The 27,769-nt window shown below is 48.9% G+C and overlaps 1 protein-coding gene across 7 annotated transcripts; it reads right to left on the minus strand.

Annotated features, from left to right (window-relative positions):
• Window positions 1–1,416: 1,416 nt before the first annotated feature.
• Window positions 1,417–27,742, minus strand: PMF1 (polyamine modulated factor 1). 7 transcript variants are annotated; one of them, XM_054672549.2, is made up of 5 exons: window positions 27,494–27,742; window positions 15,780–15,891; window positions 7,729–7,829; window positions 4,965–5,099; window positions 1,417–1,911 (listed from the first exon to the last, which is right to left on the minus strand). In XM_054672549.2, exons 1-5 carry the CDS (start codon window positions 27,652–27,654, stop codon window positions 1,872–1,874), a joined length of 549 nt encoding a protein of 182 aa, XP_054528524.1. In that variant the 5' UTR covers window positions 27,655–27,742; the 3' UTR covers window positions 1,417–1,871. The 7 variants fall into 7 exon arrangements, with proteins under 7 accessions (XP_054528524.1, XP_003308552.2, XP_003308553.2 ...); XM_003308504.7 differs by having other exon boundaries at window positions 4,965–5,160; window positions 27,494–27,720; XM_003308505.6 differs by lacking the exon at window positions 15,780–15,891 and adding an exon at window positions 9,032–9,137 and having other exon boundaries at window positions 27,494–27,712.
• Window positions 27,743–27,769: the final 27 nt, after the last annotated feature.

Consider the following 27,769-nt stretch of genomic DNA (forward strand, 5'->3'; position numbering starts at 1 on the left):
CCCTGTGTCCTTAGCAGGCAGGGAGGCAGGGCCTGTGAGGAGCACGGAGATGGAGTGTGCCTCCGCCCTCCTGGCCCCACGATTCTCCTCCTGACCCTGCAGCCTCCACAGTGTTAAACACCCTGGGGAGGGACCTGCCCTCCCGTAGTGCTCCGATAAGTAATAGGAAGGCCTATCCTCTACGGTACAGAACATCCCAGCCTGAAAACCCCATCCCACACCTGAGAGCCTCCACTGCCTCAGGTCAGCCCAGAGAGGGAGGACATGTCCTGGGACCTTCCCCTGTCTAACCTGTCTCCTCACTCACCCACCCACCAATCAGGGCTTGAGACCATCTGCCCAACCTGACAAGTAAACAAAGCACCCGATGGGGCAGGCCTGACAGAAGCGGGGCATTTGGATGCTTGAATGCCACAGCTCCATGGTGACAAGGTGGGCAGAGGGAGACTGAGCCAAGTGCCGTTTATGGGAGGGGGGTGGGAAGTGGGGACCACCTGATGCTTGCCTGTGTCCCCAGTGTGCCTCCAGCAGACCTCACCAAGGCTCTCACTAGGGAAAAGTTCTGCCCCCATACACGCCCAACCCCTTTCCCCCTCTGGTGGATCCGGGAAGCACCCATCCTGCCTTTGGCTGCCCTGGCTGAAGAAGAGTGAAGTGGAAGAAGCAAGAGAAACAAAGTGCCCGCGATTCTTTTTTTTTGAGACGGAGTCTTGCTCTGACGCCCAGGCAGGAGTGCAATGGTGCGATCTCGGCTCACTGCAACCTCTGCCTCCCAGGTTCAAGAGATTCTCCTGCCTCAGCCTCTTGAGTAGCTGGGATTACAGGCACACGCCACCATGCCTGGCTAATTCTGTATTTTTTTTTTTTTTTTTTGAGATGGAGTTTCACTCTTGTTGCCCAGGCTGGAGTACAGTGGCGCAATCTTGGCTGACTGCAACCTCCGCCTCCCGGGTTCAAGTGATTCTCCTGCCTCAGCCTCCCGAGTAGCTGGGATTACAGGCACATGCCACCATGCCTGGCTAATTTTGTATTTTTAGTAGAGACAGGATTTCACCATGTTGGCCAGGCTGGTCTCGAACTCCTGACCTCAGGTGATTCACCCGCCTCGGCCTCCCAAAGTGCTGGGATTTCAAGCATGAGCCACTGCACCCGGCCGTAATGATTCTTGGAGGGTGCCAAGAGTGACATCTCCTTGGCAGCTCATCCTATCCACAGGGAACCCAGGGGTCCTGGTTTTTGTACAAGGGGCTCTGCTGCTCTCTGCACATGATGGTCTAGTAAGCCCCTTGCCAAACCACCCCAGCCTGGACGCTCCCAGAGGACCACGACTGAAGCCTTGACTGGAGCCAGTATTTGGGAGCCCAGGAGCAGGTCTTGGCCCAAGAGAGGCCAGGGCAGAGGAAGCATGCTCACAGATTACAGTGTAGTGAAGGAAGTTTATTTACGGATGTGGAGAGAACATGGTAAAGGCCCCTGGGCTGGCCAGCAAGGGGGCAATCAGTGGAGATTGAAAACAGATTCTCCAAGCCAGGCCCAGGGAAAAGGGCTGGGGAACCAGCAGGAGGGGGGCGGAGGGGCACAGCTGACCTGAACCTAGAGAAGAGAGAACATGGCCAAGAATTATCCAGGTAGAAGAAACAGAGGAATCTAAAGGGGGTGTATGTCCAACCCCAAGGGTGCCCCAAAGGCACAGTGGCAGTGAGGCTTGCTCTGGCCTAGTCCTCCAGCAAATTCCATCACTGCTGATGGACTGGGCACCATTTCAGCCGTTCTCAGAGGTAGCCCGCCCAGGCCAGGCATGCTGGACCACAGGCTCTTGACCTTGACTGCCCTCTGCTTCTGGGGCTGGCGGTCTCCTCACTCAGGCTCCCTCAGCACAGCAACCAGCTCCCTCTGTTCTCTGTGTAGAGCCTGAAATCAATGGGAGACAACAGACAAACTGGGATCTAAGAAAACCCAAATCCTTGCCCTCCACTGTCCCTGACTCCAGGCCTGGGGTTTCCCCCAGGACAATATGGATGGAGTCTGTGGCTAAGTCATGGGCCCTGCAGAGCATGTTAGGATGAAGGCACATCAGGAAGTCCCCACCATTCGGCAAGTATTTATAGCAAGCTGGGTTCTGTGACCACCTAGGCTGGGCATCCCCAGAGCAGAGCCCATCTTCAGCAAGGGTCCCCAAAGTGGCCCTTCAATCCTCTGACCTCAACAGAGCTTTCTAGCGAGAAACTTTCTTGAATTAAGTACACTTTCAGTTGAGTTACAGACATGGAAATTGCCCATGTCGAACAACGTGAGGGTCTGTAGCTGGAATGGGTGGGGCATGGCTTTAAGAGCAGGGGGCTTTGTTCCTCTTAGGATAGCACTGAATCTCAGAGCTGGTGAGGCCCTGGGATCATTATCTAGCCAATTTGGAAGCCAGGACCCAGAGACAGGAGTGACCCATGGCCTCATGGTGACTGAGTGGCGATGGTGGAGCAGCGCCTTGCCTGAGGACTCAGCAGGGGGCCCTGGGAGTGCCCAAGACACAACTCGGAGCTGTGCCCTGCAAGATGGCACCAGGCTTGGGGGGGTCCTTTGTCACCACCACTTTCGCGCCTGCTGCCCAGTCCCCCAGGCCAGTCTGTGATGTGGGGAGAGCAGAGGGAGTGGAGACAGTAGGGAGCAGAGCAGCTGCCGGCCTTCCACTTGTCACTGCCTCCCGGCCGGGGCCCTTCCCAAGCTGCAGCAGGGCCTTCAGGCTACAGCTAACTGGTATTGGGAAGAGAAGACCAGGGAGATCCAGGAGCCATAAATTTGGGGACCTGTATCCCTCAGGAATATGAGTGTTTGCCCCAGGAAGGGGGCTGTCAAGTGGCTATAAGTAGATGTACATTGGATACTGACATGAAGGATGGAGAGAGTTTGACAGAGATGCCGCCACTTGAGCCCTACTAGAAAGCTTCTCTTGGAAATGCACTTTGAGCCCATAGGAAAATCTGTCTCATTGTGGTGCAGCCAAGCTGCTACTGTGTCATCCAGCTTGATCATCGTCTTCTCCTTTCTTCACCCAATGTGGCCCCAAGTGATGTCGGGCCACTTTCAAAAGTTAAGTTCGCCCTCAAAGGACACACAATTGTGGCATGGAGGATATGTGTTAGATGTGTGAAGGCTCTACAAGTCATTCTAATATACACGTTATTTAAATATTGGGCAATGGCAGATAGTCAAAATAATCCTGAGCACAAAGAACAAAGCTGGAGGCATCACAGTACCTGACTTCAAATTGTACAAGGCTCTAGTAACCAAAACAGCATGGTACTGTTATAAGAACAGACACATAACCAATAGTATAACAGAATACAGACTCAGAAATAAATCCATATACTTATGGCCAACTGATTGTCGGCAAAGGTGACAAGAACAAACAGTGGGTAATCTCAGCACTTTGGGAAGCTGTGGCAGGTGGATCACCTGGGGCCAGGAGTTCAAGACCAGCCTGGCCAACATGGTGAAACCCCGTCTCTACTAAAAATACAAAATTAACCAGGCGTCGCAGCAGGTACCTGTAATCCCAGCTACTCGGGAGGCTGAGGCTGAAGCAGGAGAATCACTTGAACCCAGGAGGCGGAGGTTGCAGTGAACCAAGATCATGCCACTGCACTCCAGCCTGGGCAACAGAGCAAGACTGTCTCAAAAACAAAGTTGAAATAGAACATTTCTGGGGCCAGGTGTGGTGGCTCAAGTCTGTAATCCCAGCACGTTGTGAGGCTGAGGTGGGTGAATTGCTTGAGCCCAGGAGTTTGAGACCAGCCTGGCCAACATGGTGAAACCCCATCTCTATTAAAAATACAAAATTTAGCTGGGTGTGGCAGCTCATGCCTGGAATCCCAGCTACTCAGGAGGCTGAGGCATGAGAATGGCTTGAACCTGGGAAGTGGAGGTTGCAGTGAGCTGAGATCGTGCCACTGCACTCCAGCCTGGGCAACAGAGTGAGACTCTGTCTAAAAAAAAAAAAAAAAGACAAAAAATAACATGCTGGTGAGGATGCAGAGAAAAGTTGATCTCATAAAGGTAAAGAGTAGAATGATAGTTAACAGAGGCTGGGGGAAAGGGTGGGGGATGAAGAGAGGTAGTTTAATGGCATAAACATACAGTTAGGTAAAAGGTGTAAATTCTACTGTTCAACAGTAGTGTAAGGTAACTATAGTTAACAACAATGTACTCCATATTGCAAAGTGGCTAAGAAGAGCCTTGTGCAGTGATGAGCACATGTAATCCCAGCTATTCAGGAGGCTGAGACAGGAAGACTGCTTGAGGCCAGGAGTTCGAGACTGGCCTGGGCAGTATAGCGAGACCCCCATCTCAGAACAAAACCAAAACCAAAGTAGTTAGAAGAGAGGTCTTGAATTGCTCCCAACACATAGAAATGATAAATACTCAAAGTGATGAACACCTCAAATACCCTGACTTGATCACTGCACGTTCTATGCATGTAGCAAAATATCACATGTACTTCCTAAATATGTAAAATATGATGTATCAATTTTAAAAAATACTGTCTCATCCTCTGTTCTTGTTCTCTTCCCATCCCCCTACCATATACCGGGTTTAGAATATATGTATCTATGTTGGGCAGTGGTCACATGGAGCAGTAGAACCAGCACCAGGTTTTAACTCCAAATCTGATGTGGAGGCGCTGTTACCTTGGGTGACTCACCTGCCCTCTCTGGGCCTGGGTCCTCACCTGCTCCATCAGGGGAACACATGCCTATGCCTGGTGGAGGATCTGGGGGAGACTGTCTGCTGAGGCTGGCAGAGGCTACTGCACACGCCCAAGGAGAGGTAATTCATGACTGTTCCCCAGGGGGCAAGCTCTCCTACCCCCTGTGGGGGTCCCCTGTGTTGGAATGGAGGAAGCCACCAATTTGCGGATCTCAGAGGGCCCATTAGAGAAGGAAGAGGAAGAGGCAGGCTGGGACACTGACCTGCCAGGCCTGCTGCCGGGCCTGGACCTGTAGCTGCAGCTCCTCCACCTGCCTCCGCCCTGCCAGGACGGCATCTGCCAGCTGCTGGTTCTCGGCCTCCTGTTTCTGCACATGGCGCCGCAGGGTGTCCCGTTGCTGCAGGAAGTAGGGTGCCATAACACTGTGCAGATCCTTCTCTGGGATCCCGCTGGGGCGCCTGGAGGGCCACACGGGGCACAAGGAATGAAGGAGGCGGAAGGCCCTTGTGGAAGAGGGTTCAGCTTCCAAGCCCACACTCGGTGACATGCCCACCTTGTCCCAAGTTGGGCTGGCTTCCCAGGTCTCTCCCGTGGTCCCTCTCACCTCCCAAGACCTGTTCCTCGTAGGAATGCACACTTCCTTTCCCTGGGTTTCAATGCTTAGGGGTCCACCTCTCCCCCTTCTCACTTCAGCCCCTATCTTAGCCTTCCCGACCATACCCCACATTCCCCTCCTTTCCTCCACACACACTCCCCTATCCAGAACACTTCAGGGTGACTTTGTAGCCCCTGCCTCTGTCTTTGTGACCATGTGCCCGGCTGGTGCATCCAGTCCACCAGACTGTGAGCTTGAGAGGTTGGGGGTGGCTCCTGACAGAGGGCCCAGACTGTGGGAGGCCCCCATAAGTGTTGGCTGATCTGGGAAGATAAGGAAAGTCAAGTCTGAGGAGGCAAGATTACACAAGAGGTGGAAAGCACTGTGAGTTCTTTAAAAATTCTTTTTCAGGCCAGGTGTGGTGGCTCACGCCTGTAATCCCAGCACTTTGGGAGGCCAAGGCAGGCAGATCACGAGGTCAGGAGATCAAGAGCATCCTGGCTAACATGGTGAAACCCCATCTCTACTAGAAATACAAAAAATTAGCCCGGGCATGGTGGTGGGTGCCTGTAGTCCCAGCTACTTGGGAGGCTGAGGCAGGAGAATGGCGTGAACCCAGGAGGCAGAGCTTGCAGTGAGCCGAGATCGTGCCACTGCACTCCAGCCTGAGAGACAGAGCAAGACTCTGTCTCAAAAAAAAAAAAAAAAAAAAAAAAAAAAAAATTATTTTTCAATGGCTGAGCGCGGTGGCTCATGCCTGTAATCTCAGCACTTTGGGAGGCCAAGGCAGGTGGATCACCTGAGGTCCGGTGTTTGGGACCAGCCTGGCCAACATGGTGAAACCCCATCTCTACTAAAAATACAAAAATTAGCCAGGTGTGGTGGCAGGTGCTGTAATCCCAGCTACTCGGGAGGCTGAGGCAGGAGAATCGCTTGGACCCGGGAGGCTGAGGTTGCAGTGAGCTGAGATCGCACCATTGTACTCTAGCCTGGCCTGGACAAATCAGTGAGACTCCATCTCAAAAAAAAAAAAAAAATTCTTTTTCAGTTGTGAAACTTAATTCTCTTAAGTATTAAGGTCACGGAGCATTTTTAAAAATTGGAAATTACAAAAAAGATTTCTACTCCCTCTGGCCTAGGATTCTAAGGGAGGGAGGGTTGCAGGAGGCAGGGGCTCAGCTGCTCGGGTCTTGCTGGCCCCTGCTCTCCACGGCTCATCCCAGGCCCCACTTCTCCACCTTGCACTTGGTGTACCAGGTAGCTGGCTGCTGCTGAAATGTCAGCTCCAGGAGAGTAGATATTTGGTCTGTCTTGTTCACTGCTAAGTTTCTGGCATCTAAAACAGTATCGAGGCTGGGCGCGAGGGCTCACACCTTTAATCCCAGCACTTTGGGAGGCCGAGGCAGGAGGATCACCTGAGGTCAGGAGTTCGAGATCAGCCTGGCCAACATGGTGAAACCCCATCTCTACTAAAAATACAAAAATTAGCCAGGCATGGTGGTGGGCGCCTGTAATTCCAGCTACTCAAGAGGCTGAGGCAGGAGAATTGCTTGAACTCAGGAGGTGGAGGTTGCAATGAGCCAAGATCACACCACTGTACTCCAACCTGGGCAACAGAGCAAGACTCTGTCTTAAAAAAAATAGAAAAAAAAACCAATATTGATCATATAGTAGGTGCTCCCTAACCTGTTGAATGAACAAATGTATAAAAACCAGTTGCCCCACCAGCCTCATCTACACCTGTAAGATGTACATGGTGATTCCAAACCTCACTATTCTGCCTCCTCCCACTCCCCCCACCCACCCTTTCTCCCACAGGACCAACAGACCCTAAAATGAGCTCCCTCAGGAAGGCTTCTTCAGTCTGGCCTCAAACTACTTCCCTCCCTAATCCCCTCAACAACATGGCTTACCTGGGGCTCTCCTCCCCTGAAGGGAACTATGCGGTACAACAGTTTTCGGTTACTGTTTGGTGTCTGTCTGCTCTACTTGTCCCTGTCAAAAGGTTCCCTCTCAGGGGCAATAAGCCCAGAGTCTCATGGATATGGTGGATACAGGGTCAGCCTTTTAAAAGTTTTTTTTAGAGACAGGGTCTCACTATATTGCCCAGGCTGGTTCTGAACTCTTGAACTCCTGGTCTCAAGTGATCCTCCCACCTCAGCCCCCTGAATAACTGGGATTACAGGCATGAGTCACCACTCCCTGCTTGGGTCAGTCTTAAAGTCTCCTTCAAGAAGCTGAACTGTCCAGGCATTGTGGCTCAAGCTTGTAATCCCAGCACTTTGGGAGGTCAAGGTGGGAGGACAGCTTAAGGCCAGGAGTTTGTGACCAGCCTGGCCAACACAGTGAGACCCTGACTCTAGGAAAAAAAAAAAAAAGCTTAATTGCTGCCTCTTTCCTGTGCCTTCTCACCTCCCCACCCCACTCTCACCAGGCTGGCTCTTTGCGGACTTTGCCTTCTTCCACAATTTTATCCAAGGCATTCAAGACAGCTTCTAGGTTCCCCTCCTCTTTGATGTCAGAGATTTCCTCCTGAAGAGAAAGGAGGAAAGAGCTGTAATGACATGAGATGAGCTCATGGCAAAAATATGCTAAACTGCTGACAGCACTTGGTAAGATTTTGGCTAATTTCTGTTCTAGGTCTTTATGCTTTCCCTAACATTCCAACTTTTCTACATGTGGCTTTTATAATTAAGAAAATAGGCTGGGCGTCGTGGTTCACGCCTGTAATCCCAGCACTTTGGGAGGGCCGAGGTGGGTGGATCACTTGAGACCAGGAGTTCGAGACCAGGCTGGTAACACGGTGAAACCCTGTCGCTACTAAAAAAAAAAAAAAAAAAAATTAGCTGGATGTGGTGGCACTCAGCTGTCATCCCAGCTACTCGGGAGGCTGAGGCACAAGAATCACTTGAACCTGGGAGGCGGAGGTTGTAGTGAACCGAGATTGCGCCACTGCACTATAGCCTGGGCAACAGAATGAGACTCTGCCTCAAAAAAGCAAACAAAAATAATTAAGGAAATAAAATATAAAGTGGGGAAAATGTTTTATTTATTTATTTTTATTTTAAAAATCTTTTTAGCTAGGCGTGGTGGTGCACTTCTACAGTTCCAGTGATTCTGGAATCTGAGGTAGGAGGATTGCTTGAGCCTAGGAGGCAGAGGCTGCAGTGAGCTGAGATCACGCCACTGCACTCCAGCCTGAGTGACAGAGCCAGACCCTGTCTCAAAAAAAAAAAAAAAAAGGAAGAAAAAAATTAAAATTTTAGGCCACTGTACCGGCCTAAAGTGGGAAATATTTAAAAAGAGCCTGTAGGCTGGTAGTTCATGTAATTCCAGCACTTTGGGAAGCCAAGGTGGGAGGATCGCTTGAGCCCAGAGTTTGAGGCTGCAGGGAGCTGTGATTATGCCGCTGTACTCAAGCCTGGGTGACAGAGCAAGATCCTGACTTAAAAAAAAAAAGACCCCATCAGCCTTTGCTGAGTTTACATGGTCTAGAGAGCAGGCAACATAAAACACATAATCACAATACAGGACAGTGAGCAAAGGCTGCATCTAAGATACCCGCATCATTTGGAGGGGAGTGACGATGGATGCTGCAGCCTGCTGGGCACCCAGGACAGCTCTAGGGGCTGAGGAGACAGAGGTGTAGAGGGTGGGGCCACTGCCCTCAGGGGACTGACAATCTGGAGACAGAACCCAAGTCAACAGCACCTGCCAGGCTTCCCGCCACTCACCCGGATAGATGTCTGCAACTGAGCTATAAACTTGTCATAGATTCGCTGTGTCATCTCAGGCTGCAACTGGTAGAAGCACTTATAGCAGTCAGTGAATCTCTGGTAGCTGGCGGGAAGGAGAGAAGCAAAGGTGGGGAGGGCCAAGCATGAGGCCGGCCATCAGCCTGCCTGGGTACCTCCGCTTCGCATTACAGGACTCTGAGCTCTGTCCACTTCATGGCCCTGGTTAAAGCCAGTGGATGCAAATCTCTCATCTAAGCACAAGTCACTGAGGATGGTTCAACCCCATCAATGCCCCATCAGCATCCTCACTCCTTCTTAGGAGAGCCCCAGGTGAGTTTAAGTGTTTATCTCTTGAAGATTACTCCTCACTCCTTCCACAGTTTCTAGCAAGCTCTCGGGTTAGGCTGATGGTGCTGGTCTGGGGAACCACACTTTGAGAGCCTCTGGTCATTCTAGTGCCCTGAAGGACTTGGATTAGGACAGGGCATGTGACATCTGGGAGAGATTGGCTTACTCCTAAGAAGAGCCACATAGAAAGCAACTGATGCTCTCTCGGCAGGACATTACCATATCCAGGTGATGCTCTTTGGCAACCATGGCGCCCTGGCCTGAGGGCAGAGTTTACACCAACCTGCAGCCACTCTACTTTGGGGCTTCTTGTTACATGAGGTAATATATTTCTCTTATTGTTGGAGCCTGATTTTCTTTCCTTTTTTTTTCTTGAGGCAGTCTCGCTCTGTCACCCGGCTGGAGTGCAGTGGCGTGATCTTGGTTCATTGCAACCTCTGCCTCCTGGGTTCAAGCGATTCTCCTACCTCAGCCTCCCGAGTAGCTGGGATTACAGGCACCCGCCACCACGCCTGGCTAATTTTTGTATTTTTAGTAGAGATGGGGTTTCACCATGTTGGCCAGGCTGGTCTTGAACTCCTAACCTCAGGTGATCCACCCGCCTCAGCCTCCCAAAGTGCTAGGATTACAGGTGTAATCCAGCCTGAAGCCTGATTTTCTACTTTTCTTTTTGAGACAGGATCTCATTCCATCACCCGGGCTGGAGTGCAGTGACACAATCAGAGCCCACTGCAACCTCCAACTCCAACTCCTGGGCTCAAGGGATCCTCTTGCCTCAGCCTCCTGAGTAGCTAGGACTACAGGTGCACACCATCATGACCAGCTAAATCTTTTTTTTTTTTTTTTTTTTTTTTTGAGACGGAGTCTTGCTCTGTCGCCCAGGCTGGAGTGCAGTGGCGCGATCTCGGCTCACTGCAAGCTCCGCCTCCCGCGTTCACACCATTCTCCTGCCTCAGCCTCCTGAGTAGCTGGGATTACAGGTGCCCACCACCACGCCCAGCTAATTTTTCTGTATTTTTAGTAGAGACGGGGGTTTCACCGTGTTAGCTAGGATGGTCTTGATCTCCTGACCTCGTGATCCGCCCATCTCGGCCTCCCAAAGTGCTGGCATTACAGGCATGAGCCACCGTGCCTGCCATGACCAGCTAATTCTTTTATTTTTATTTTTTTGTAGAGTCACGGTCTCACTGTGTTGCCCAGACTCGTCTCAAAAAACTCCTGGGCTCAAGCAATCCTCCTGCCTCAGCCTCCCAAAGTGCTGGGAGTCTAGGGGTGAGCCATCATGCCCAGCCAAGCCTGATTTTAAATCAGGTCTCTGCCACTAGCAGCTGAGAGCTCCTCACTGATAAATCCTTTGCAGCTGGAAGTATTCAACGGTATCCAGTATATTCCCAATGTCTCATTCCTCTTGGACAGAGAAACTCAAGTTAAATGAACTCTTTTGGCTGTTTTTCTCCCTCCCCTTTGTTTCCTCCCTCTCCCTTGCCTGTGTCTCTCTGTCCACTCTCTCAGGCCCTTCCCCTTCAACAAATATTCACTGAGTGTCTGCTATATGCTGATCACCCACCAGGAACTGGGTATTCGAGGTGGATAAGACTGACACGGCCCTCCCAGAGCTTCCAGTAGAGAAGGAGAGATGGCAGAAATGCAGAAACTCACATGCAAGTGATAATCATCTCTTGTAGAGAGTGGTTTAAAAGAAAAAGGCCAGAGTTATAGGGCTAACAGTGTATCAACGATCTTCTTTAAATTGGGAGCGGGTGTGGTCAGATGAAGCAGTGTTTGAGTGACTTGCAGAAAGCGCCTGAACCAAGGAAGATCTTCAAATACACAAAAGCTCACACTGATGCTGTACTGTAGGTCAGGATGCTCCTTGGCTGTGAGGATCAGGCTGGTGGGCCACTGGGTAAACAGGGCATTAGGGCCCTGATGCCCAACACAAAGCCCCACCCCTAGCCAGGGAGTCACTGCTGGGTCCTCCCTTTCTCATGGCTCTTTAAGCCTCCTCACGAAACCCGCCCCCAAACAATGTTTTTGGAAACAGGTGAAGACTAAGAGCAGTGGTATACTGGAGCCAGCTCACAGTGGCCTGCAAGAGAGAACTGCCAAATTTCCAGGAACTCTGGGCCAAGTGTTAAACACAGCCATTATTAAGAATTAAATTACATAAACTGACAATAAATTAACTTCAAAAGCAAAGGTCCTGGGCGCAGTGGCTCATGCCTGTAATCTCAGCACTTTGGGAGGCAGAGACCGGTGGATCACCTGACGTTGGGAGTACGGGACCAGCCTGACCAACATGGAGAAACCTCGTCTCTACTAAAAAATACAAAAAATTAGCCGGGCGTGGTGATGCACGCCTGTAATCCCAGCTACTCGGGAGGCTGAGGCAGGAGAATTGCTTGAACCCGGGAATCAGAGGTTGCGGTGAGCTGAGATCACGCCATTGCACTCCAGCCTGGGCAACAAGAGCGACACTCCATCTCAAAAAAAAAAAAAAAACAAAACAAAGGTCCTAAAGACTCCAAACATACCACTTCCTAATCATTCTACCACCTTTTACTCTGCTCTTGAGGTAATTTGTATATATTGTCTCTGTCTGGTGGAAATACTGGATCAAGGTAGCTGCTGCCCAGCTCTTCTCAACACTGTGTCTAGTGATGCCATGTTGGTAGCTTAGGAGTATCTACACCTTGGAAATTGGCAAACACTGCAAACCGGGGCTCTCTTTTCAGAGAGCTGGTTGTAAGCAACTACCAGTACACTTCTGGGTCAGAGTGGCGGTCTCTCACCTTTTCAGTGATACACATTCCATGTGAGTACACCTTGGAAGCTAAGCTTAGGTACCTAAAAAACAATACAGTAGGCCGGGCGCGGTGGCTCACGCCTGTATTCCTAGCACTTTGGGAGGCCAAGGCGGGCGGATCATGAGGTCAGGAGATGGAGACCATCCTGGCTAACATAGTGAAACCCCATCTCTACTAAAAATACAAAAAATTAGCTGGGCGTGGTGGCACATGCCTGTAGTCCCAGCTACTCAGGAGGCTGAGGCAGGAGAATCACTTGAACCTGGGAGGCGGAGGTTGCAGTGAGCTGAGATCACGCCACTGCACTCCAGCCTGGGCGACACAGCAAGACTCCGTCTCAAAAAACAAAACAAAAACAAAAACAATATTGTACACAGAATAGACGATGGGCATTCCTTCAACCCTCAGCAGACTCCCAGATATCTTGTTTTGCTGCTGGCCTGACTAGCCACGCAGTCTGTGGCTACCAGGAGGAACGTGGAGGAACACATGATGCTGACCAAGCAGGGCTGGAATTGAAACTGGGTAATTGTGGCTTAAAACAGGTTTGGCTTAGACATGGGAGATCCTGTTCCTCCACCCAGCCTACTCAGCAGGCGGAGGGTCTGAGCTGGACGCATCTCTCTTCAGCTCAGGCAGCTGACAGCGGATAGGGCCCAGGGCAGGGGTGAAGCAAATTCTGACCACCAGCGCTGGCTGTGACCTGTTCTGAGGTCTCCTTTATGGTATGATAATTCAGTGAAAGTGAAGGACCACAGAAACACACACACTCATACACAGACACAAGATGAAATATATGCTAACAGGACAATGTGGCTTAACCAAGGAGAAAGGCAGCCAGACTGGTGCCAGTGTCAGTGAGTACAGGAAGAAGGTGATGTCTTTCTTGAGAGCCAATGCAGAATTGGGAATGTTTTGAATGCCCTTGTGGATTTTCTGAAAAATATACTCAGGGAGAAGCAGGAAAGTGATACACTAAAAAAAAAAAAAAAAAAAATCGCCAGGTGCGGTGGCTCATGCCTGTAACCCCAGCACTTTGGGAGGCCGAGGCGGGCAGATCACCTGAGGTCAGAAGCAGATCACCTAAGGTCAGGAGTTCGAGACCAGCCTGACTAACATGATGAAACCCTATCTTTACTAAAAATACAAAAATTAGCTGGGTGTGGTAGCGCATGTCTGTAATCCCAGCTACTTCGGAGGCTGAGGCAGGAGAATCACTTGAACCCGGGAGGCGGAGGTTGCAGTGAGCTGAGATCATGCCATTGCACCCCAGTGTGGGCAACAAGAACGAAACTCCGTCTCAAAAAAAAAAAAAAAAAAAAATCATAGTCAGGTGCAGTGGCTCACGCCTGTAATCCCAGCATTTTGTGAGGCTGAGGCAGGAGGATCACTTGAGCCCAGGAGTTGGAGACCAGCCTGTGCAACACAGCAAGACCCTGTCTCAATAAAAAAAAATTTAAGGCCAGGCGCAGTGGCTCACACCTGTTATCCCAGCACTTTGGGAGGCTAAGGCAAGGGGATCACTTGAAGTCGGGAGTTCGAGACCAGCCTGACCAAAATGGAGAAAACCCATCTCTACTAAAAATATAAAAAATGAGCCAGGCATGGTAGTAGACACCTGTAATCCCAGCTACTCAGGAGGCTGAGGCATGAGAATCGCTTGAACCCGGGAGGCGGAGATTGCGGTGAGCTGAAATCGCGCCACTATACTCCAGCCTGGGCGACAGAGCAAGACTCTGTCTCAAAAAAAAATAAATAAATAAAATAAAATAAATTTTTTAAAAAATTAAAAGAAATTTTAAATCTTGGCTCACTGCAACCTCCGCCTCCTGGGTTCAAGCATTCTCATGCCTCAGCCTCCCAGGTAGCTGGGATTACAGGTGCCTACCACCACGCCCAGCTAATTTTTGTATTTTTAGTAAAGACAGGGTTTCACCATGTTGGCCAGGCTGGTCTTGAACTCCCAATCTCAGGTGATCCACCCACCTCGGCCTTCCAAAGTGCTGGGATTACAGGCGTGAGCCATTGAGCCTGGCCAAAAAAAAATTTTTAATTCATGACCATTTGCCCCAAGTGTCAAATTTTATCTTTTTACGCAAATTATAATATCCTTGTGGACAAGGATGCCGTCTGCAATGCTGCTGGGATCTCCAGGGTGCCCACAACCATGTCAGATGCACAGCAGCATGTAAGACGCTCTGTAGACTGGGTGACTGGGGCTAAGGTAAGGCCTGGGCTGCCCACCCTGGACCCCAGGATCCCAGGACCTGAAAAGCTTGGGAAGAGGAGTCCTCCCCCAGGAGCCTCCTCTGCAACCTCTCTGCCAAGGCCCCTCTTCACCCCATGACGGGATGGTCTCTTGGCCCTGGCCTCCAAGGGTACATAAGAGGTCATCCAGCTACCCAATGCATACTGGGTAACTTTACTGGTTCTCTGGACAGACTACCTGTCATTTTCCCTGGATTCAAATCCTATCTCTACCACTCATCAACTAGTGACCTCAGACTACTTCTTTACCTCTATAAACCTCAGTTTCCTCCTCTGTCAAATGGGGATAATAACTATCTAGGCCTCACAAAATTACTGTGCAGATTAAGTGAGGTAAAATATATAAAGTCCTCAGTACGGTGCCCAGCACATTGAAATGCTTCATGTTAGCTACAATTATTCTTACTAATCTCAAAATAACAGTCCTCACTGCCCTTCTGAAGTATAGAAGTCAGTAACTTGGCTCCCCAGAGCTGGGAAGTCTCCTCCCAGGTGGAAGGCAGGTGCTAGTGAATGAGGCTTGTGTGCAATTGCACATGCAGAAACCAACCCAGCAGGGGTAAGAACCAGCTGTCAGGATTTGTCCCCACTAGAGAGAAAAGGCCAAATTGTGGCCTCAAAAAGGCTAAATTTATCAGAAATGAAAGTAACTTTTAAAAACCACATTTACTGAGTTTCAAAACTGAGATGACTATATTAACTGATTTTAACCTGTTATTTTTTCTTGGGAGGCCAACGCAGGAGGATCTCTTAGCCCAGGAGTTCGAGATCAGCCTGGGCAACATAGTGAGACCCTGTCTTCACAAAAAAATTGTTAAAATAAAAAGAAAAACATTAACCAGGCACAGTGGCTCATACCTGTAATCCCAGTGCTTTGGGAGGCCGAAGTGGGGGGATCACTTGAGGTCAGGAGCTTGAGACCAGCCTGGCCAACATGGTGAAACCCCATCTCTACTAAAAATACAAAAATTAACCAGGTGTGGTGGTACATGCCTGTAATCTCAGCTACTTGGCAGGCTGAGGCAGAAGAATGGCTTGAACCCGGGAGGTGGAGGCTGTAGTGAGCAGAGATCGTGCTACTGCACTCCAGCCTGGGCAACAGAGTGAGACTTCACCTCAAAAAAATAACAAATAAATAAAAATATTTAAATGAATTTGACTTCAAAATATTTAAGCACAGAATCAGGCTCTGGTCATTTGTCAATCTGTTGGTTTACATATGCAGATAAATTGTGCAGGACAGCATGGAAAGATAAAAGAGGGTAACACAATATCACGGTGTACATAGTGCTAAGGGAGCCAAAAAAGGAGCCAGGACTTGCCTTCCTCCCCTGTGGTAACCTGCACGCCGCCCAGCTGAAGGCCTGTTTCACAGACTGTCCACCAGAGGGCAGGCGGGGACCAGCACTTCCGTCCCAATGAAGGAGTGGAGAGCTGAGAACAAAACAAACAGGCTGAGAACAAAACAAACAGAAGCTGGGGATGCAAAGGCAGAAGAATGGTACAATAGACTTTGCCAACTGTGGGGAAAGGGTGGGAGAGGGGTGAGGGATAAAAGACTACATACTGGGTATAGTGTACACTGCTCGGGTGATGGGTGCACCAAAATCTCGGAAATCACCACTAAAGAACTTATCCATGTAACCAAACACCACCTGTTCCCCAAAAAACTACTGAAATTAAAAAAAAAAAAAAAAAAAAAGCTGAGGACTGGAGTGACAGAAATTCTTGCTCTTCATCCCCTATTCACTATACAGCTGTCCATTTCATTAAGAAATGTTTCTCATCAGGGCATGGTAGCTCATGCCTGTAATCTCAGTACTTTGGGAGGCTGAGGTGGGCAGATTACCTGAGGTCAGGAGTTCGAGACCAGCCTGGCCAATATGGCAAAACCTCCTCTCTACTAAAAATACAAAAATTAGCAGGGCGCCTGTAATCCCAGCTACTCGGGAGGCTGAGGCAGGAGAATCGCTTTAACCCGGGAGGCGGAGGTTGCAGTGAGCCAAGATGGTGCCACTGCCCTCCAGCCTGGGCAACAGAGCAAAAGTGACTCAAAAAGGAAAAAAAAAAAAAATTCTCCATTTGGTCTTTTTCTCTCTCCACTTTCTGGTCCTGTGTACACTGGGAAGCCCCAGGACTGAGAAAGGGAGAGGAGGAAAGAGGGAAAGAAGAAAGAGATAAATGTTTCTTTTTTATTTTCATTTTTTTTTTGAGACAGAGTCTCACTCTGTCACCCAGGCTGGAGTGCAGTGGTGCGATCTCGGCTCACTACAAGCTCCGCCTCTGGGGTTCACACCATTCTCCTGCCTCAGCCTCCCAAGTAGCTGGGACTACAGGCCCCTGTCACCACACCCAGCTAATTGTTTGTATTTTTAGTAGAGATGGGGTTTCACCATGGTCTCGGTCTCCTGACCTCATGATCCACCCACCTCAGCCTCCCAAAGTGCTGGGATTACAGGCGTGAGCCACTGCACCCGGCCTGATAAATGTTTCTTAATGAAAATAAGAGGAAAGTCTCCAGGCCAGTGATTCAAGATGAATCGTTGTATTAAAAGGTTATCCTTTAAAAATTAGCCTTTCGACAGGTACAATTAGGATTCTGGTGTTGTACAGTAGAGTGACTGTGGTTAACCGTAAAATATTGCATATTGCCAAATAGCTAGAAGAGATGCTTTTGAAGGTTCTCACCACAAAGAAATGATAAATCTATGAGATGACATGCTAATTACCCTGATTGGATCATTATACAACATAGATATGTACCCTATAAATATGTACAATTACAATGTGTCAATTAAAAATAAATACTTAAAATTAATCCTAATTATATCTTTAGGTTATTTGGTCTCTTGGACTAATTTAGTCTTTTATTGTTTAGCTTCTTCCTTTGAAAACTGCTGGGAAAACTTCAAAAATCTGAAATTGGGATACTTTTCCTGAGAAAGATGGAAGAAACTTTGTGGTTTGATAAATATTAGCATGAAGATAAAAAATGCCAGCAGGATAATTGTATTCATTTAATAGACACTTACTGAGCACCGACCAGGTACCAGGCCAAGCTTGGTGGTACAAACCCAAAGACGAAACAGTACAATTCCTGCCGTCAAAGGGACTGCAGATCAACCTTTGGGAAAATGGGTATGAGACAGCATGGGGCCTTAGCAGGGGTTCGGGGAAGGCTCCCTAGAGGAAGCAATGTCAGAGAGAGAAGCAGGAGCTGGCCACAGGACAGGAGAAGAGCAGCATGGAGTAAGTTCAGGCAGTGTAGCTGAAGGGTGGGGGGGAGGGTGTGTGTGTGTGTGTGCATGTGCACATATGTGCATGTGTGTGAAGATGCAGTAATAATAGGAAACTGAGGACTGATTAGTGCCAGGCCCTGTTCTATGTACTCTACATAACTCACTGAATCCTTACCATGATTCTATGAGGCGGGGTTCTATTATCATCACCCCCATTTTTCAGATGAGGAAGCTGAGGCAGAGAGAAGCTTGCCCAAGGTCACACAACCAGCATGTCATGGAGCCAGCTGGGACTCAATCCAGGCCATCTGGCCATGTTGGCTTCCATGCAGGGCCAGACAGAGTCTGGAGTGTGGATGTATCATGACTGGAGGAGCTAGAAAAGGGACAGAAGCAGAGATGTGATATGAACAGATCTACACCTTAGGACATGCACTTGGCTGCCATGTGAGGGTGGCTTCAGGAAGCACAGCTGAGACAACAGCAGCCTGGAGCAAGGCAAAAACAGTGGGGACAGAAAGAGGTGGATGGTCTGGAAACATACGGAGGGAAAGTATGAGCATGCCAGGCCTGGAGCCACACACCACAGTTTGATGACTCATGCCCACCCTTCAGAAACAAAACACCACCAGTAGCAGGCATCACCTGCATATTCAAAGAGGGTGAGATATTTCCAGGTCATTTATAGTCAGAATAGTTTATATATTAAACCACTCTTTTTCCTGTGATGAACTATTTCCTATGAATACCAACAGTCTTTGGCACTAGTTCATTACAAATGCAATTCGCTTTCTTTTCTTGGTCACTGCCAGACGTAGGCTTTAAGCCACTTTACACATCTTACCCTGTGCGGCATATCCCAGGCCAGAAGACTGAACCACAAGGACATCTCTAAGTATGGCATCTAAGAACTTAAGAACTGTCGCCATACACGGTGGCTCACGCCTGTAATCCCAGCACTTTGGGAGGCTGAGGCGGGCGGATCATCTGAGGTTAGGAGTTTGAGACCAGCCTGGCCAACATGGTGAAACCCCGTCTCTACTTAAAAGTCTGTATTCGGCTGGGAGCAGTGGCTCATGTCTGTAGTCCCAGAACTTTGGGAGGCCGAGGCGGGCAGATCACCTGAGGTCAGGAGTTTGAGACCAGCCTGATCAACATGGAGAAACCCCATCTCTACTAAAAATACAAAATTAGCCAGGCGTGGTGGCTCATGCCTGTAATCCTGGCTACTCAGGAGGCTGACGTGGCAGAATCGCTTGAACCTGGGAGGTGGGGGTTGAGGTAAGCTGAGATCGTGCCATTGCACTCCAGCCTGGGCAACAAGAGCGAAACTCCATCTCAAAAAGAAAAAAAAAAAGTATGTATTCATATATGACACTTATTGAGCCCTTTCTCTGGAAACCAGCTGAGAGTAAGTTCCTATTTAATCAAATGAGGAGAAGGATGTTCTAGTGAGGAGAAGCAGCAGTGGGAAGACAAGGTGGCAGGGGTGAAGGCAGGGGGGCAGCACTTGGTGCAGAAGAGCTTCCGTGCCCATGTGTGGTCTGCACTGGCACTCAGGTGTGCATGCGCTGTACTCCCATGGCCCTGACTTGGGGTTGGTGAGATGGGAAGGAATGGCCTTGTACACTGTGCTAAGGAGCTTGCATTCATTCTGGAAGCAACCCTGAACCAATTAAACATTTTAAGCAGGAGAAGCGGATCAAATCTGAGCTGTAGACTGGTGGGAGGACACAAGACTGAGGCTGGAGGGCCAGTTTGGAGGCAGGTGCAAGAGTCACAGTGAGAGACAGTCAGGGCCTGAACTCAGACAGTGTCAGCAAGGATGGAAAGGAGGAGTCGGAGGTGAGAGAGGCTGAAGCCAACAGGGGTGGGCAGTTGAATGGAAGTGAAAGGGATGGACAGGCCAATGAGGACTCTCAAATCTTTAGCCTAGAGAATGGATAGTGGTAATTCCTTCAACCAACTCAGGGATCACAAGAAGGGAAGAGGTGGAAGAGAAATCCTGTTCCCATGCTGAGCTGATGATTCTGTGGGACACCAAATGGAGATTTGTAGTAGTAGACTGTTGGAGTTAGAGGTCTGAAACTCAGGGGAGATATTGCTTGGGAATCCCCATTTATCTAAAACTATGTACTGAATGCCTCCTGTATACCAGGCACCGTGATGAGTAAAGAATAGAGAATGATGAACAAGACAGACAAGATACTGCCCTCAAGGACCTTAGGTTTTATGTAGGGGAGACTGACCACAAATAAGTAAACAAGCAGACAACAGAACAGCAGACTGCACTATGTGCTATGAAGGAATAAATAACCAGTGTCTATCATGACAAATAACCAGGGGAGCAAGGTGGCCTTAGAGCGGGTCAGGGAAGAGATGGAGGAAGACCATTCTTGGCAGAGCAAACAGCAAGTGCAGATGCCAAGGCAGGAAAGCACTTGAAGTTCCAGGCAATGAGGAGGTCAGTATGAGTGAGTATGAGTGCAGCAGGGCACAAGAGGTAGCCCAGGCCTAGAAGCCCTGGTGAGGAGCAATGGACAGTCACCGAAGGCTTTCAGTAGCAGCAAGACATCAGATGGGAGGAGGGGGTGAAAGTAAGGAGAGGGCAACATTCACACGTTTAAAGGACAGGAGAAGAGGAGCCCGGGAAGGAGCAGCTAGTCAGGTAAAGGGGCAGAGAATGACGTCGGAAACCAAGGGAGAAATCTGAAGAACAGAGGAGTGGTTGACAATGTCAAAGCCTACAAGGAAAGCAAGTACGTTAAATATTTTAAAAATATATATCCAGCTGGGCGCGGTGGCTCATGCCTGTAATCCCAGCACTTTGGGAGGCTGAGGCAGGTGGATTACCTGACGTTAGGAGTTCGAGATCAGCCTGGCTAACATGGTGAAACCCCATCTCTACTAAAAATACAAAAATTAGCTGGGCGTGGTGGCGGGCACCTATAATCCCGGCTACTCAGGAGGCTGAAGAGAATTGCTTGAACCCAGGAGGTGGAGGTTGCCATGAGCCGAGATCACGCCACTGCACTCCAGTCTGGGCAACAAGAGTGAAACCCCGTCTGAAAAAAAATAAAATATATATACACACAAACACACACACACACACATACATGTATATATCTCCAAAGTATTTAGCAACAAAGAGGTTATTAATTACGTTGAAAGGGGTAGTTTTAAAGGAAGGGTGGCGGAATGCCCCAAGATGAGGAAAAACTGGAGACAGGCTGGGTGCAGTGGCTCACACCCGTAATCCCGACCCTTTAGGAGGCTGAGGCGGGAGGATCACTTGATCCTAGAAGTTGGAGACCAGACTGGGCAATGTAGCAAGACCCCATTTCTACAAAAAAATCTAAACAAAAATATTAAAAAATTGGCCAGGTGAGGTGGTGCATGCCTGTAGTCTCAGGCAGCTACTCAGGACGCTGAGGCAGGAAGATCACTAGCGCCCAGGAGTTCAAGACCAGCATGGGCAGGCCGGGCATGGTGGCTCACGCCTGTAATCCCAGCACTTTGGGAGGCCGAGGCAGGTGGATCACAAGGTCAGGAGATCGAGACCATACTGGCTAACACAGTGAAACCCCGTCTCTGCTAAAAATAGAAAAAAATTAGCCGGGCATGGTGGCGGGTGCCTGTAGTCCCAGCTACCCGGGAGGCTGAGGCAGGAGAATGGCGTGAACCTGGGAGGTGGAGCTTGCAGTGAGCGGAGACAGCGCCACTGCACTCCAGCCTGGGAGACAGAGCCAGACTCCATCTCAAAAAAAAAAAAAAAAAGACCAGCATGGGCAACATATCAAAACCCCATTTCTACAAAAAATACAAAAATTAGCTGGGTGTGGTAGTGTGTGCCTGTAGTCCCAGCTACTCGGGAGGCTGAGGTGAAAGGATCACCTAAGCCGGGGAGGCGGAGGTTGCAGTGAGCTGTGATCATGCCACTGCACTCCGGTCTGGGCGACAGAGCATGACCCTGTCTCAAAGAGAAAAAAAAATTAGCCAAGTGTGGTGGTACACATCTGTAGTCCCAGCTACTTGGGAGGCTATGCTGGGAGGATCACTTGAGCCCAGGAGGTTGAGACTACAATGAGCCATGATTGTGCCACTGCACTCCAGCCTGGGCAACAGAGCAAAATCCTGTCTCTAAATAAATAAATAAAGAGAAAAGATGGGACTTGCTGGACCAAACATAAGGTTTCCTACAAGGGCCTGGTTTTAACAACCCACATGCACTGGCAGAGACAGGCAGATCGGTGGGGCAGGAGATAGACTCAGGGACATAGTGGGCTAGGAGCTGGCCATTGGTAAGGGGGCTCCATCAAGCAATAAAGATGAGCTGTGTAGTTGATGGTATTTGGGAAAGTTAGAAAAATAAGCCTGGCTTCAGACTATCACTTTATACCTTAATCCAGCCAGATTAAAGATTTAAAGAGTAAAACGATGAAACAGCTAACAGAAGAAAACACTGGAGATTATCTTTGTGACCTAGATGTGGGCATAGCCTTTATAAAAAAGACCCCAAGGTCTTTTTTGGTGCATGGTGGCTCACACCTGTAATCCCAGCACTTTGGGAGGCTGAGGCGGGCGAATCACCTGAGGTCAGGAGTTTGAGACCAGCCTGGCCAAAATGGTGAAACCCCGGTCTCTACTAAAAATATAAAAATTAGCCAGGTGTGGTGGTGTGCACTTGTAGTCCCAGCTACTTGGGAGGCTGAGGCATGAGAATTGCTTGAACCTGGGAGGAGGCTGCAGTGAGCCAAGATCACGCCACTGCACTCCAGCCTGGGTGACAGACCGAGACTCCGTCTCAAAAAATAATAATTAAAATAAATAAATAAATAAATAAACAAGACCCCAAAAGCACAAATCATAAGGTGAAAAAAAACGAATGGAAGTAATTACATGAAAATTAGGATTAAAAAAAAACGGATTAGGCAATATCTGTTTTTTTGTTTTTGTTTTTGTTTTTGAGACGGAGTCTCGCTCTGTCACCCAGGCTGGAATGCAGTGGCGCAATCTCAGCTCACTGCAACCTCCGCCTCCCAGGTTCAAGCAATTCTCCTGCCTCAGCCTCCCGAGTAGCTGGGACTACAGGTGCGTGCCACCATGCCCGGCTAATTTTTTTGTATTTTTAGTAGAGATGGGGTTTTACCATGTTGGCCAAGATGGTCTCAATCTCTTCACCTCGTGATCTGCCCGCCTCAGCCTCCCAAAGTGCTGGTGATTACAAGCATGAGCACTGCGCCTGGCCTATATCTGGCATTTTTTTAAATGGCTCTTTGAGTTAGTCAAGAGGCTGAGAAAAGGAGTCAGGAGGATCCATGCAGCTCATGAAGGGTCTGCAGGCATAACTGCATTTCCCTTCTGTGTCATCCTCTTAAGGGAAAATGGAAACAGTTAAAATGTGTGCTGCTTTTTATTTAATTGAAGACTTCTGTTCCTCAAAGGACATCACCAACAAAGTTATCACCCAATAGATATTTCCTTCTATACTAGCAACTCTAGCAAATCAACAAGATAAAAAACCCATTTTTAAAAAAGGTCTGAAAATGAAAGGCTGGAGGAAATGAGCAGGCAGTTCTCAGAAGAGGAAGCCAAAATGACTAAGTACATGAAGAAATGCCCAAACCTGCCAGGAATCAGGGACACACAAATTAAAACAAGATACCGCTTTCACACCTGGCAGAATGACAAATATTAGAATGGTAAAAAACCCAGTGACGGTGAGAAGGTGGCAGACAAGAACAGCTTTTCTGGAAAGTAATCTGATGGAACAGAGGTAGGTGCAAACTCTAGGATCCAGTGATCCCTCTCCCAGTTATATGTCTCAGAGAAATTCTAGCACTAGCTCCTGTGGAAATGTACAAGGATATTCACCCTGGAATAATTTATGGATGAGGAGCTGATAGGAAATGGGTAAGTGGTGGATGCATATCAAGGACTGACAGGCAGCACTAAGAAGCTATGAACCATGTGCATGTGCACTTTTAGAGCATGGTTAGTTTTTTTTTTTTTTTTTTTTTTTGAGTTGGAGACTCGCTCTGTTGCCCAGGCTGGAGTGCAGTGGCGCAATCTCAGCTCACTGCAACTTCCCCGCCTCCTGGGTTCAAGTGATTCTCCTGCCTCAGCCTCCCAAGTAGCTGAGATTACTGGTGGGCGTCATGACACCCGGCTAATTTTTGTATTTTTAGTAGAGACGGGGTTTCACCGTGTTGGCCAGGCTGGTCTCAAATTCCTGACCTCAAGTGATCCACCCACCTCGGCCTCCCAAAGTGCTGGGATTACAAGCGTAAGCCACCACACCTGGCCTGACATGGTTAGATCTTGAAAACAATGTTGTTGAGTAAAAAATGGCATATGTAGCACAATATCATTCATATAAATTTAAAACATACACAGACAAAAATATAACATATTTTACAAGGATACAGTCAAATGCCACTTCCTTAACCTCCTCCTCACTCTGACCCCTCTTCCCCATTGCTCTCTATTCCTTTACACTGATTTTATTTTATTTTATTTTATTTTTTTGAGATAGAGTCTCACTCTGTTGCCCAGGCTAGAATGCAATGGTGGGATCTTGGCTCACTGAAACCTCCGCTTCCCAGGTTCAAGCGATTCTCCTGCTTCAGCCTCCCGAGTAGCTGGGATTACAGGCATGCGCCACTAGGCCCGGCTAATTTTTATATTTGTAGTAGAGATGGGGTTTCGCTACGTTGGCCAGGCTGGTCTCGAACTTCTGACCTCAAGTGATCCACCCGCCTCTGCCTCTCAAAGTGCTGGGATTACAGGTGTGAGCCACTGCGCCAGGCTCAATTTTATTTTTTTTAATGGTACCAGAATGTCTACTCCAAGAAGATTGGAACCTTGTCCATCTTGATCACTGCCTTATCTCCAGCAACTAGAACCCTACTAGAACTAGAACAAATTTATTGACACTGTCAATGGTCAGTAAATATTTGTGTTATAAATAAGTGGCCGAGGCAGGCGGATCACCTGAGGTCAGGAGTTCAACACCAGCCTGGCCAACATGGCAAAACCCCATCTCTACTAAAAATACGAAAATTAGCTGGGCATGGTGGTGCATGCCTGTAATCCCAGCCACTCGGGAGGCTGAGACAGGAGAATCGCTTGAACCCAAGAGGCAGGGGTTGCAGTGAGCCCAGATTGTGCCATTACACTCCAACCTGAGCAACAGAGCAAGACCCTGTCTCATAAATAAATAAATAAATAAATGGGACGGGCACTGTGGCTCATGCCTGTAATCCTAGCACTCTGGGAGGCTGAGGTGGGAGGATCACTTGAGCCTCAGAGCTTGAGATCAGCTTGGGCAACACAGCAAGACCTCATCTCTAAAAGAAATAAAAATAAATAAATAAATAAATAAATGGGGGGACATATAACTAAGAGAAAGTGGGGACTATGGGAGGGGAGACAAGGGCAAGAATGAGTAGGGAAAAATAAATACAACAGGGGAGGGACCATGCCAGGACATATGATGATGACGTGCCATGATTGGTTCATAAAAGTGATTACAAATTATTTTATCAAATTCATTATTATGGCAAACTAGGCCCTGCATGATAAGGCTGTTACCTGCCTCTCCAGCCTCATCTCATTTTACTCTGATCACTATGCTGTAGCCAAGAAGGTCTCTGCCAGTTCCCGGAATATCTGATCACCTCAGGGACTTTGCACAGGCTGTCCCCTTTTCCTATACATTCGTTCTGTAATTCTTCAAAAAGGTGCAGTAATTCTTCAAAAAGGGTGCAGTGGCTCATGCCTGTAATCCCAGCACTTTGGGAGGCAGAGGTGAGTGGATCGCTTGAGCTCAGGAGTTCGAGACCAGCCTGGCCAACATGGTGAAACCCTGTCTCTACTAAAAAATACAAAAATTAGCTGGCCGTGGTAGCAGGCACCTGTAATCTCAACTACTCGGGAGGCTGAGGGAGGAGAATCACTTGAACCCGGCAGGTGGAGACTGCAGTGAGCCGAGATCGAGCCACTACACTCCAGCCTGGGCAACAGAGCTAGACACTGCCTAAAAATAATAATAATAATAAAAATAATAATAATAATCTGGTTCCTTCTCATCCTTCAAGTTCCAGCTGAAATGCCACCTCAGAATGGGCGCCCCAAGCATCCTATCTAGTGGTATCATTACCTGTTCATTATCTTTTTTTTTTTTCTTTTTTAGAGGCAGGGTCTTGCTCTGTCACCTAGGCTGGAGTGCAATGGGGCTGTTATAACTCACTGAAGCCTCAAACTTCCGGGCTCAAATGATCCTCCTGCCTCAGCCTCCCAAAGCACTGGGATTACAGGCATGAGTCACTGTTGACACATAATAATGGCCTTACTATCTTACCAGCCTATGTGATGATGTTGTTGGCGTCTCTACCCATTGAATGCAAGCTCCAAAAAGACAAGAGGCCTTGTCTGCCTCATGGTATCCCCAGCACCTGACACTCAAATATTTGATGAGTCATGAGTGAAGACAAATCATTAATTATGCGTAGGAAAGGTAAAGTGCTGAACCCAGGAGGAATGGACTGGGAACAGATGAGAGTCCTGATGAAGCCAAAGAACAGGGAAGTGGGGATAGAGAGGGCTAGAGGAGGAGAGGCTGTGGTCAGGGCACCGAACTCCTGGAAGCGTTTCAACACTGATGTGCTGGGGTGGTGGGATCACGGGCAAAACTCTCGAGTCATATACATTATATAAAAGTGAAGGCCGGGCGCGGTGGCTCACGCCTGTAATCCTGGTACTTTGGGAGGCCGAGGTGGGTGGATCACGAGGTCAGGAGTTCCAGACCAGCCTGGCCAACATGGTGAAACCTCGTCTCTACTAGTACAGATACAAAAAATTAGCCAGGTGTGGTAGTGTGCACCTGTAATCCCAGCTACTTGGGAGGCTGAGGCAGGGGAATCCTTTGAACCCGGGAGACGGAGGTTGCAATGAGCCAAGATCGCGCCACTGCTCCAGCCTGGGCGACAGGACGAGACTCCGTCTCAAAAAATTAAAATAAAAATAAATAAAATAAAAGTCGAGACAGGAAAAATGTTTCTTTTCATGGTAACACATTTAGTCCTGGCATGTTTCTTTTCATGGTAACACATTTAGTCCTGGCAATCTCCCAGTGAAGAAGATATTCTCATAATAGCTAACAAATCTTTCTATGTGTCAGGTCCTGTCCTAGGCGCCTTAGGTGTATTTACTCATTTAATTCTCAAAACGACCCTATGAGAAAGGTACTATTGCTGTCACTTGACTGACAAGAAGCCGACGAGGGAGAGGGGGCTTACGTCTTGCTCACATAGTGGTGGGCCGCGACTTAAACCCTGATCTGTAGCCGGGCGCGGTAGCCCGAGCCTGTAGTCCCGGCTACTTGGGAAGCTAGGGCGGGAAGATCGCTTGAGCCCAGGAGGTCGAGTCTGCAGTTATCACGCCACTGCACTCCAGCCTGGGCGACAACGCAAGGCCCTATCTCAAAGATAATAAAAAAATTAAAAACCCTGCTCTAATTTGCAAAGGCTCTATCTTTCCTCCCAACCACCTGAAATTTTAGTGAAAACGGGGCTTCCTGTAGGAAGGAGTAGCTAGCTATCCCGGTCCGCTACAGGTTATCAGTGCGTGAATACCCTGACTCCTAAGGCTCAGGATTTGACTGGGTCGCCTCGTCCGACTGCCCCGCCCCCAACGCGGACCCACGACACCGCGCGCCAGCCTGCGGCCGTCCTGACCTCGCGGGATTTGAGCTTCGGTGCCAACAAACACTCCCACCGCGGCTGCCTCCACTTTACCTGCCGGCGGCGACCAGCTTCTGAAGAAAAGTGTCCACCATGGTGTCGAGGAGCTTCACCCTCGAAATGGTAGTGCCGGGTGGCACAGATTCCGAAGACGACCCCTCATGCCTTTTTTCCTCACAGCCGCTGCCTAGATTGGCGGTACTTGCTTCGGCCATGTTGAAGTTGAACCTCCAAATCTAACTGGCCCGGCCTCCCCGCCTGCCGGAGCTCCCGATTGGCCGCTCCCGCGAAGGGCGCCTCCGATTGGAAGCGGTAGAACGTCTGTCACCG

This window comes from Pan troglodytes, chromosome 1 (assembly GCF_028858775.2).
Source record: "Pan troglodytes isolate AG18354 chromosome 1, NHGRI_mPanTro3-v2.0_pri, whole genome shotgun sequence".
NCBI lineage: Eukaryota > Metazoa > Chordata > Mammalia > Primates > Hominidae > Pan > Pan troglodytes.